This window comes from Cebidichthys violaceus, unplaced genomic scaffold, assembly GCF_023349555.1.
Source record: "Cebidichthys violaceus isolate CVI_PGR_0920_01 unplaced genomic scaffold, fCebVio1.0.p SCAF_55, whole genome shotgun sequence".
NCBI classification, from domain to species: domain Eukaryota; kingdom Metazoa; phylum Chordata; class Actinopteri; order Perciformes; family Stichaeidae; genus Cebidichthys; species Cebidichthys violaceus.
Genome location: NW_027176761.1, coordinates 1,507,018 through 1,518,863, shown reverse-complemented (window position 1 = coordinate 1,518,863; position 11,846 = coordinate 1,507,018). Strand labels below are relative to the sequence as shown.

At 47.2% G+C, this 11,846-nt stretch overlaps 2 protein-coding genes across 2 annotated transcripts in view; both read right to left on the bottom strand.

Annotated features, from left to right (window-relative positions):
- Positions 1 to 498: 498 nt before the first annotated feature.
- csnk2a2b (casein kinase 2, alpha prime polypeptide b) lies at positions 499 to 5,230 on the bottom strand (the record flags this gene model as incomplete). Its single annotated transcript, XM_068731942.1, is given in 11 exon segments — positions 499 to 660; positions 819 to 929; positions 1,482 to 1,519; positions 1,522 to 1,564; positions 1,720 to 1,779; positions 1,928 to 1,978; positions 3,609 to 3,710; positions 4,430 to 4,509; positions 4,512 to 4,540; positions 4,943 to 5,010; positions 5,012 to 5,230. Coding segments are annotated over 11 exon segments (780 nt in total), but the record flags the coding sequence as incomplete, so codon positions are not given.
- A 3,890-nt stretch (positions 5,231 to 9,120) lies between these two features.
- The window catches only part of znf319b (zinc finger protein 319b), a 4,355-nt gene continuing 1,629 nt past the window's right edge, over positions 9,121 to 11,846 (bottom strand). The window contains exons 2-3 of the mRNA XM_068731980.1: positions 11,664 to 11,802; positions 9,121 to 11,577 (exon numbers count right to left, since the gene is read on the bottom strand). Coding sequence (XP_068588081.1) covers positions 9,711 to 11,577; positions 11,664 to 11,668 — 1,872 coding nt within the window. The 5' untranslated portion in view covers positions 11,669 to 11,802 and the 3' untranslated portion in view covers positions 9,121 to 9,710. The remainder of the gene's footprint in view (positions 11,578 to 11,663; positions 11,803 to 11,846) is intronic.

The following is an 11,846-nucleotide window of genomic DNA, read 5'->3' as shown; positions in this document are numbered from 1 at the left end:
ATCTCACGATACAACATGTATTGTATTTGACGGAGAAAATTTTCACGGAGAAATTTGAGAAATTTGAGTTAGCATACGCTCGTTATCATCAATTTTTCGTAGTTGTGCATAATTTTATCTTGATGTGTGATTTAACACGATAAATTGAATAATCGCCCACACCTTATAGACTGGTTTTTAATTTCCATGCAGGACAACACAGCAACCTTAATTTAAAGTTAACAATGTCGACAACAGGGCTTGGGAGAAAGATACAAGGTGTGACTTTGTCGAGACTAGATCAACTGAAATGGTGAACATAAACCGATGAAACAAAAAACGACAATAAAAGGCAACAGTTTTGCACTGACTAAAACTATACTTCAATAATTAAGAGTTTTTCTTTGACTAAAATACAGTAAGACTAAAATGCCAAGACTTTGGGTCAACACTAAAAACATTGGTTGTGGTTGACTAAATATGATTAAAAGGAGGAAAAAAAAAAGCGGACAAACTAACAGTAGTCGAACTGCACATGTGTGCCGGACGCACCTGGTCGTAGTTGTCTTGTCCATGGAAGAAGGGCTCTTTCTGAAAAATCATACTGGCCAGCATACAGCCCAAGCTCCACATGTCTAGACTGTAAATCATACATCTGAAACACAAGATCATCAAACAGCACTGCCGATGATGAAAACACAGACATCAGAATTATCCATGTGTGCTGACAACGCTTTCTCAAATGTGTGACTGTTTTTTTCTAGTGTATCTCTAAAAGCTGTTTAAAGATGGGAGGGTTCAAAGTGCGTGTGTGTGTGTGTGTGTGTGTGTGTGTTTACCTGGTAGTCCACCAGGAGTTCGGGGCCTTTGAAGTATCGTGAGGCCACTCTGACGTTGTACTCCTGGGATGGGTGGTAGAACTCTGCCAAACCCCAGTCTATAAGGCGTAGCTGTGGAAACACACAATTCATCCTCATTCAGCAAAAAAGTGGAGCTTAACAGGTGAAACCTCTCTAACTACCACGTTAGAGAAACACAGTTATAGGTGTGTGTGATAAGAACTCTGTGGGGTTATTCAGTTTTAGCCTGCTGCCCCCTGCTGGCCGCTGGAAGCAACCTCACAGCACCAAATATAGTTACTATGTAACTATATTTGGTGCTGTAAAAAAAAAAAAGAAAAAAAAAAAAGAACTAGCAATACTGCCCACTAGTTATAGTACCAGCCCAAGTCGTTGAGGCTACTAACATGTAGTACAGCGACACTACATAAGCGCCAAGCCGCAGCATTACCAAGAAACAATCTCCTTTTCAAATCACGGAGAGTATGAAAAAAATTCAAAATAAATACAGAGGAATGAAAAGATGAGGAGCCACAGAGAAAAAAATCTTAAGTGTGTGAGAGCGAGAGAGAGAGACAGAGACTGAAATAGCAGGGTGAGAGAATATTCAGAGTGTGTGTGGGTGTGTGAAGACAAATAAGGACTATATAGGGCACCGCCTACCTTTCTCAACTGGTGGTCGATCATCACATTGTGGGGTTGACGTCACGGTGCATGATTCCCATACTGTGACAGTAGTCCAGAGCCTGGCAGACACACAAACACACACATTATCAGAGCAGACAAATATTTAAAAATGTGAGCTGTACACAGTATTTTGAATTCCAGGACCTTGCCAAAAATAGAGACTAAGTTGGAAAATGTCTGATAAAAAAAAAATGGAGAAAATAAAAAGTCTCACCTTCAGTAGTTCAAACATATAGAAACGGATATCATAATCCGTCAACTTCTGGTACAACTCCTGCAGGGGAACACACATTACGTCAGGATTTAATTTGAAAGGAAATAGTAAGGTCCCCTTACTGATTAAGACACTACAACATGGGACACTAAAATCCAGTCAGGGCAGAGAACAACAGAAGTATGCAGGAGAGAGGCGATCATTGTACCTTGAAGTCTGTGTTATTGATGCATTCAAAGACGAGCGCTGGAGTTCTGGACTGTGCATCCACCACAGAGAGGGAAGGGATGACAAGAATGACAAGAATGACGACAGAGCAGCACCCGACTGACCACGGATCAGTGTGGTCTTGAACTGCACACAACTCGACATAAAGCAGAACCGTCCAAAAACTGTGACTATAACAATACTTTTCTAACCCCCTGTAGTCTACGGGAACCTGATCCCAAACAAAAGGACCCTGCATGGTTTCCACCACTGCACTGGAAGAATTCCATGGCCTAATAATAGTCTTCCTTCCTGGTTTGTGAGGTATTCAGTCTTGTTTCCAGCATAAGACTAAGCATTAGCTTAAGACCGAAAATAAAGAGAAGAGGTCCATTTGTAAAACTTTGTGATATTCACTGGATGAAATTAATTATTCTTCTGTGTTCATTTAAGGTTGTAAACTACATGGCATGAGAAATACATTTTGGTGTTATAAAGATACCAACCGACCAACGGGCAACTTCCGGGTCAAAAAAGTGAAGCCAATGTAAAGTGCCATAAACTTGCTTTCTTTCTAATAGCCAGCAGGCAACTCCTCCAGATGAAAAAATAAGTCAGATTGTATGGAAGTCTATGGGAAAAATGACCCTACTTCTCAATTAATGTATTACCTCAGTAAACAATATTAACATGAGTTTATGGTCTCAGTCCTCTAGTTTCAAGTCTTCTTCAATACAGCATGATGTTTACTTAGTAAATTGCGGTCCATTTAGAGTCAAATGGACCATAAAGCAGTTTTGGGGCGTGGCTACCTTGTGATTGACAGGTCGTTACCACGGTCGCTACCACAGTTTGATCAGCGTTCGGTTAAAATTAAAAGATGTTTTTAAGGAGTCTGCTGTTCATTTTTTTGCAGTGAGTACATTACAAACAAGCATGTTTTAGGCTAGCTAAAATTAGCACCCCACTTAATATCACAGTTAACGTGAATTACAGATGCGCCAACGCTCACCAAGCTAGCTCGAGCTAGCATTAGCTGCTAACAGTACTGGGCCTCACTCTTCCAAACTGTAGTCCACAAAACCAATAGGTGGGTTCACGGTATGTCTATGTATCGACCGGACGGAAATCTGTTTGTTTGTTCAAATTCAGCCACATTTTCATGGTCTTCTTCATTTGTTGCAATGACATAATGTCACTCCAGGCTACCTCACTCCCAGCAAAGAAGAAAACTGATAGCTAACAAGGATGGAACGTTGGTGCATCGAAGCAGAATTCACAAATGTATATTCAAAAATTGTCTTTATAATGTTTTATGAGGGAAGGAAATGCATTCAGCATGTTTGTTGAACATCAACAAACACCGAATGCAGTGAAGTTTTTCCAAATTTTAACATGGGGACTTGATCATTTTGGTACCCCGAGTTGGATGATTGGAATCAGTATTGAAAAAGAAAAGGTTACATCAGTGCCTCCCCGACAGTCACGTCCTCATAGGAGTAATTAAAGCCAACACAGCGATTGTAAGCCAATTGTCTCATAGCGGCCTCCCTGGATAATATGCGTTTGAATCCGATGAAATGAGAGTTCCCCTTTTACCGTCATTCTTAACATTTGATGCGTCGCAGTCTGACACTCTCCATTCATTCCTTTTGCTAAATAAGGACAGACAGCGAGCCTACCACTGGGTCTTTGACCGTGTCCACCAGTCGGATGATGTTGGTCCCCCCTCGCAAGTTCTCCAGGATCTTGATCTCTCGCTTGATCTTCATCTTCTTGACCGGCTAAAAAATAAAATAAAATGAAAAAAAAAGTCACCCGCTGATCTCGCTTGCTTCGTCGCTGCTGCTGCATTCCAGTCTGTCAATCTGTTTACGAGGACATTTAGCATACGCCGTTGAAATTTTAAATGATAAGTCGACACCGGCTTTGACTCTGGCTCTTGTTAAATGGAAATAGTTACAGGCATCCTCATCACCGTGACGCCAGCTCCAAACCTTACCCATCTCACTGTTAAATTAAAGAGTTATGATCTCGGTGTTGTAACGGCTCAACCAGGCGCTTATTAGGGCTGCAACTGACAATTTATCATCGTGGACTGGTGTAGAGCTGCAAGGACTAGCGAATGAATGAATCTGCAACCACTTCCATGTCAACTCATCGTTCAGGTCACGTTTCAAGAAATGATTGCCAAAACATTTGATGGCTACAGGTTTCCAAATATGAAAATATACTGCTTTTCTTTGTATGGAATTGTAGTTAAGTGAATATATTTGGATTTTGGACTGTTGGTCAAACAGGACCAGACATCCGATGACAACACTTTTCCTGACTTCTTATAGACAAAATAATACTTGGTTCATTATGTAGTCATTCATGTGGTCAATCCAAAACCCAAATATACTCAATCTACCTTATCACACAAAAGTCTCGTACAGTGAAAATAATATATGACTCCATTTCGGGCGATAGGCCTCCGGGGTCAACAGATCCAACTGCTCACCTTCAGGATCTTGACCACCACCTTCTCATTGTTGGTGATGTTGATGGCCTCGAACACCTCGCTGTACTTCCCTCTGCCAGCTTACGGACCAGCTGGTAGTCCTCCTGGTTGCTATGGGGACGGACAGAGACAACAGGAACAGAGCTAGTGTGAGAAAGAGGAGAGGACCATTTTATCAGCATCTGCATGCAATTAAGTCAGTCAGTCAGTCAGGGATGTGAGCTGTGCTGAGTGTACTGGGGGTGAAGTGATTCCTGGTTGTGATCTCAAGACAGAGGTTATTCAAATGAACAGACAGGGAGAGCCTGGGGATGGGGGTAAAGGGGGGGGGGGGGGGGGGGGGGGTACTGTCAGACGTGCAGATCAGCAGGGTAGTGGGCTGGGAGACTCTATCACACCCCCACAGCTAGATGTATAATAATAGACACCCATCTGCCACACATGCAAACAGGGGCCCATTAACTGCTGGGGTCACACGCATGCAATGAGAGCAGTAAACAGAAATGTCCTCACTTCCAGTTGGGTACATGGGCCTCGTAGTCCCAGTACTCCCGGCTCTTCAGGGTGTTGACGTCTGCGTACTACACGGGACATGCTACCGGCCACCGGACCCGGCATGGCGAGTCCCGTGGCTCGGGCGCTGCGTCACGGAGATCTGCCGGGCTGGTGTGTGTGTGTGTGTGTGTGTGTGTGTGTGTGTGTGTGTGTGTGTGAGTGTGAGAGACAGATGGGGGGGAGACCGGTGACTGGACTTTTGCTGACTGTGTGTGTGTGAAGTGAATACGGTCCGGCCCGGCTAGCGTCCCCTCTGCAGCGGACTGAGAGGTGAAAAAAGGGGAGAAAGGGACGGAGAGAGAGAGGAGAGGGGTTAGCCGCAATCACTGCCCGCCGTGCAGCGCCCCGTTGGTCGGACTGTCAGAAGCAGCAGAGACGATGTCGGTGGGGCGCTGATGGTGCGGCTGAGGTCACACACGGGGGCTGGGAGGCATCGGGATGAGGTAGAGAGGAAACTGACCCCCTAAAAGGCCACAGGGGAGGAGCTGAAGGGGTGTCGGTGATTTAAATATCACAGGTTCAAAACTCTGAGGCAACTGTCGTTTGGGGCCCTAAATCCGAAACGTTAGTGGGGGGAAACCGGTGGGCTTCCTACGTTGGCCGATGGAGGGTCGTGGAAGGGGGAGGGGTTGCCCTCGGTGGTCCGGTGTGAGCTATCAATCAGCTGTTGATGAGACGGATCGGTAGCAGGGGGTCGGCCGGAGGAGAGGGGATGGAGGGGGCGGGAGGATGTGGAGCAGCAGAGAGATCGATGTTGTTAGCTAACGTTAGCTAGCGATGCTACTTCAGCGCGGAGATGTCGCACCGACGGGGAGCGCTCGGCGCCGTGCACCACCATCGGCGGGAGCCCGCGTCATGTGCGACCGGCTGTGCGGGAAGGCGGCGACTAGGGGGGAGGGGGGGCGGACGGCCCGGTACCAGACGCCGACGGAGGGGCCTGGAATTCTGGGGGACTTCTTCTGTGCCAGCCACAGACCTCCCCGGTGGTCGAGAGCGGATTTGCGGTTGAAGAGGAGCGAGTGAGCCGCCCGGATGTGAAGCCGCTGGCTGCCGGGGCGAAGACGAGGAATGTGACGTTGGGACCGGAGCAGCCGGGACACAGCGCCCCCTAGCGGGAGGATGTGAGGGGGGGCAAAGACTGAAAGCTGTATTTGTGTCAAAAGATTTGACTGTTTTATCCGTATTTTACTTCAACATTTCCCCAAATCTTTGTACAAATTATGCGTCACTCCGAATATAAAAACATTGTATATTAGATACAAATTACATGGTCTAATTAATAAGATGTATTACTTGGTCATCCTTCATGAGAACTTTTGGTTCGGATAGTTTTTAAAAAGACTAAAAATATCAAGAACTATAAAAATAAAAATCAGAAGAACCATGTGTGTGTGTGTGTGTGTGTGGTGTATATATATTTATATATACTGCTTCAATAACCCTCATAACTCGTGTGGGTTTATAAATGAAAAAAGGTTTTATTTGTTAGTGCTGTGTGTAATCGAATGCTACTTACATACAGATAATCTTAGCATGAATGTACACGTACTGTACGTCGCCACAAAGTTTTTTTCTTTTCTTTTTTTTTTCCAAACATCATTCACAAAAACTACAATACAATTTGAAAAGAAATTAAAAAAGCTATAGGAGGGAACAGTGCTGTGAGGAGGAGGAGGGGGGGGGGGGGGGGGGGCACACCCAGTTCCCAGGGACAAAACACAGGAACTAACACAGCAAGCATGCAGAGAGCAGGAGACACCAGGGTCTGATGGGTTTATTCATTGGAACTGGGAAGGTTAGAGAGGATGGCGCCTAAACTGTATCCCCCCACTGAAATCCCCCAGTTAAAATACAGATGGGGTGGAATTTATTATATTTGTGCTTATACTGGAGATGGTCCTCTCCTTTCCCTGACTGCGCTGGACATCAGATTTGAGCGTTTAAACCAAAAGTGATCCAGATGCTTTGCATTGTCCTTTAATGTTGCACCTACCTGACCAGCACTATATAAACACACAGGACAACTGCATTATTCACTGTTTGTTGTTGTTTATCGTGCACATCCGATGACATGTCAGCACTGACTAACAAGTCAAAGTCCTCAGCACTTGCAGTTCTTGGCAAACATGATCCCGCCCTCATTGATTCCTGATGTGTCTGTGTTGTATTATTCAACGTTTACACCACCACCCGACAGAACTCTTTGTGTGGAGATCGTTTCTTCTGTGCTTTGGCTCTACAAACTATTGTGAAAGCTGAGCAAAACTCAGGCAGGCGTGTTAAAACCGTGTATTTTTAACAACATGGCCACCCCCCCCCACAGCAAAAAAATCTTACCCCAAGGCCCTGGTCTCTCCAACAAGGAATACAGATTTTCATATCAATTTATAGATTAATAATAAAAGAAATATACAAACAAATGTGAAAGCATAAAAAACAAAAAACAGTACTTCTTTAAGTCGTTCTCAGTCATATAATGCCAGATTAAGAAAATAAAAAAAAAAGATGGCTGATGAGACCACCTGACCCACGTATGATGATGACAACAGAGACAGAAAGCAGAAGAGGAGGAAGAGGCAGAGAGGCTTTAAGGCTAAAAACGAAAAAAAAGAAGAAGTGCAAGCCAGAATAAAAAGGAATACTTCAGTCCCCTTGCCCTCCTGTTTGTATTCAGTACTGCACCCAAAGGAACCATGATCACAGCAGACTTGTTCTCTGGGCTTCTCCAGCGCAAGTACAATCTCATAGCATTCAAAGGGAGAGGAAGGTGTCATTCACTCTGGTAGAAAAACCCACTGAAAACCCGCTGTGACAAGAAACAGGAGAAACGGTATTAATATTTCTTTTTAAAAATGTGGGAAATATTGAACACAGCTGCAAAAAAAACAGCTGAATGATAAATGAAAGGAGAAAAAAAAAATCGCAGGTCTGCGTAAACATTTCTAATACAATTCTCTACAGTCTGAATTTCCCTGTTTGACAGAATACCGTTTACATCCACACACACTCAGACACACACACGCATGCAGAGGGTGCTCTTTGAGATTCCCTGCAACACACCGATACAATCACTACATGGACTACTAAAAAAGAACATTTGTTAAAACATTTCACATGGTAGAAAGTAGCAAGAATACAAAAACAGTTCTCACATATTGTTTTTAAGAAAGAGACATTTCCAACTCGTCGGACTATGTACACACACACACACACACACACACACCACACACACACACACACGTACGTACGTACAGTAGTATGTACAGGCTGAGAGATGGAGTGTAATGTTCCAAATGGGACATATTCAGTACAAATAATTGTGACAGCACTGACGTCTGCAGGAATATGACCATTATATTAGTGTGAAATATATATATATTTTTCATATTAGTCTATACTGAAGGGTGAGATTGCCATTAATCATCAGGGTTTTTAACTGATGGTTAACTTCAGCTGGCTGGTTTGTCGACACTTTTTGGATCACGTGCTGCTCCACACTGGTGTTTTGGTACAAACGAGAGCAGCCATGAAAATCATGGCCCACACACTCACAGACATTTTATCATTAGAATTACTTCACTATAGGACAATAACCCCGCCCCCCCACACACACACACCTTTCCCTTCACATACGTTGAGGAGTTTACTGGCTACTTTGTAAATAATATGTTCAAAACACAGAGCACCCTGGATAACAACGCACACAGATGGAGAGCGACTTTGTTTTCAGCACAGGTTAATTACTCCACTATATCTTTACACAGCAAATAGTTGTTTGCTGCCATATTAACACTCTAAATTTTGAATTTAGCACCTTTAAAAAAAAAAAAATTGCGGACGTAGGGGCATCCGTTTGGGATCAAAAGAGTCTTTACCCTGTTTCTGTTTTACTGTAGGGAGATGAAAAACCAAATCATCCTTCACCCGACTTAAGACAAATGAATGTGAGTACATGTGTGTCAGAGCGTCCCAGTCTTCTGATACCAGACAGCGACAGGCTGAGACAGGAAGACGCAAAAGAAAGCAAAGACGAGAGAAAGAACGAGCGAGGGAGAGACTGAAGTGAGGGGAAGAGATGTCATCAGAGATAAAGAGGGACAGAGGAGGAGAGACAAACAAGGGAACACCCCCCCCCCCCCCCCCCCCCCCAGTAGAACCCAGCAGTAAAGACAAGTCAGTTCAGATGGACGCTCGACTCTATTAATTAATTCAGTACACCTTTAAACATATTTAGCGCTACTATTAAAAAAAGAAATTTAAAAAATGACTGTGTCATATCAGAAAATGAAGGAAGGAAATAAGGAGGGGATTAGCTGGATCAACCTGCATCGTGGCACCTCTATCTGTCTGCAAACGTCTCATTAAGAATGACCGATGGCGCTTAAGCGGTTGTGGCCTCTTCACTGCCATCAACTGTCTGGTCGTGGGCCAGAAAAAAATAAGGGGGGGGGGGGAGGGGGGCAGGTATGAGAAGCAGACGAGGTGGAACCAAAAGGAAAGTGCAGCTCAGGATCCTATGGAATGACATGGTCACATTACTAAAGGGCTTTGGGCAGGTTAGTAAAGCAACAACAACTTGACGTATTACCGGGTGGGAGTAAACGCAACGATAATAGCCCGGGCTGTCCTGCGTACGTGGAGATAGTTAGACTGAATAATGCGCCTACAAGGGATGGACAAGAGGACAGGAGCTTAGGGGACTGCCCGTTCAAAAGTCTTGAAGGATTTATAAGCACTGGGGAACCGGGTAACCCCCTCCCTCGGCTGTGTGCTGCACCGTGTGATCCTGCAAAGAGCCCAAGTCACTGAAACGCTCGCCGCACCAAACGCATTTGAACTGGCCCTCTCTGGAGTGAGTGCTCTGGTGTTTGATCAGGTGCTCGCGCTGTTTGAAGCCCTTGTTGCAGTGCTCGCACTTGTACGGCTTCTCCCCCGTGTGCACGCGCCGGTGCCGGTTCAGGTCCGACGAGTATTTGAAACGCTTCTCACATTCGGGGCACTTCAGCGGCTTTTCCCGCGACGGGTCGCAGCGGTGCTGGACGAATTCCGACGAGGACAGGAACCGGCGGTCGCACAGCGAGCACTTGAGGGGCTTCTCTTGGCAGTGGGAGTTTTGGTGACGCTGCAACGTCGAGCTCTTCTTGTAGCCCTTGCCGCAGACGTCGCACTTGTACGGCTTGTCCGGCGAGGAGTTGGACGACTCGCCGCACTTGTGTCTGAGCAGCTCTCCCGACTGGCTGAACTCTTTCTGGCACGAGGCGCACTTGAACAGGTTGTCCATGCCGTGGACATGCTGGTGGTAGAGCAGGTGAGAGGGCTGCATGAAGCCCTTGTCGCACAGATTGCATTTGAACGGCCGGTCGGTTGGGTCTTTGTGCGTGCGTCGGTGGCGCACCAGCGCGTACTGCTGCTTGAAGCTCATCTGGCATTCGTCGCAGTGGAAGGGCCGCTCCTCTGAGTGCGTGCGCTCGTGCTGCCGGAGGTCCGACGGCCGCTTGAAACCCTTACCGCACGCAGCGCAGCGGAACGGGCGGGAACCTTGCGGGTGGCAGGGGTGGTGGAGGAGCTCAGACGACTCCTTGAAGTGCAGCTCGCACAGGTTGCACTTGAACAGGTGCTCGCCGGAGTGCACGTACATGTGGCGCACGAGGTGGGAGCGGTGCTTGAAGCTCTTCTCGCAGACGGCACACTTGAACGGGCGCTCGCTGCTGTGCGTCCGCTGGTGGTGCTGCAGGTGGGACGACTGGCTGAAGGCCTTGTCGCACGTGTCGCACTTGAAGGGCTTCTCCCCCGTGTGCACCCGCTCGTGTCGCGTGAGTTCGGACAGGTGCTTGAAGCCCTTCTGGCAAATGGAGCACTTGTACGGCCGGTCCCGCGCCGAGGGGAAGGGCAGGATGGAGGAGCTGCTGCTCGCCGACGCCCCGTCGCTGCTGGGCTGCTGGGCGTTATTCGAGTTGGGTGTGACGTTGCCGGAGGAGCCGGGTCGGTAGGTCTTCTCGCATATCGAACACTTCATCGGGTTGGTGCTGTTGTGGGACGTGTGGTGCTGGGCTAAAGAGGTGAGCAGGGAGAAGCCCATCTTGCACACCCCGCACACGAACGGCTTCTGCTCCACCTGGACACACTGGTGCTCCAGCAGGTCTGTCGCCTGGTGGAAAATCTTCATGCACTGGGTGCACTGGAACGACCGGTCCTGATTCACCATGCACTGGTGCTCGTGCGGGTTGGCCAGGTGGGAGATGTCGTGTCCACAGGCCGCGCACTTGTGTCCTCCCTCTGTCCCTACCTGCAGGGAGGTCTGCTGGGCCTGGGCGGGGTGCTGCTGCTGACCGTGCGGCCCGCCTCCGTGCTGCTGACTCCCGCCGTGTTGCTGGCTGTGTTGGCCATGCTGCCCGTGCTGGGCCTGCTGCTGCTGCTGCAAAGACGTGGCATCTGGCTGCAGCACGATGCCGTACACTGCGCAGCCCAGTGCGCCCTCAGCCCCCGGAGGGATGGTGTGGACGACTGGAGGTGGAGCGACCGCATGCTGCTGCCAGGCCTCTGACATGCGGGCTCGGGTGTAGGGATTCAGTTTGGCAGCTGGTGTGGCCCAACTGCGGTGAGAAAGGGAGATTGGAGTATATTTAAGTAATGGGCTGAAGGCTTCAGAGAGTGTTGTAGAAAAAAAAAAAAAACTCACTCCATTATAGCAAGTGGCGCTGGAGAACTGGCGAGGGTGCTTGGTGAAGGGGCTTTGACGGAGGACTCGACGTAGTGCAGATGACAACGACTGTGTGGAGATCAGACTCAGAACGTCTTTTACGGCCTTCAAGTGGTATCTGTATGAAAAAAGAGAATAAATGTAAGTCAATATATCAATAGG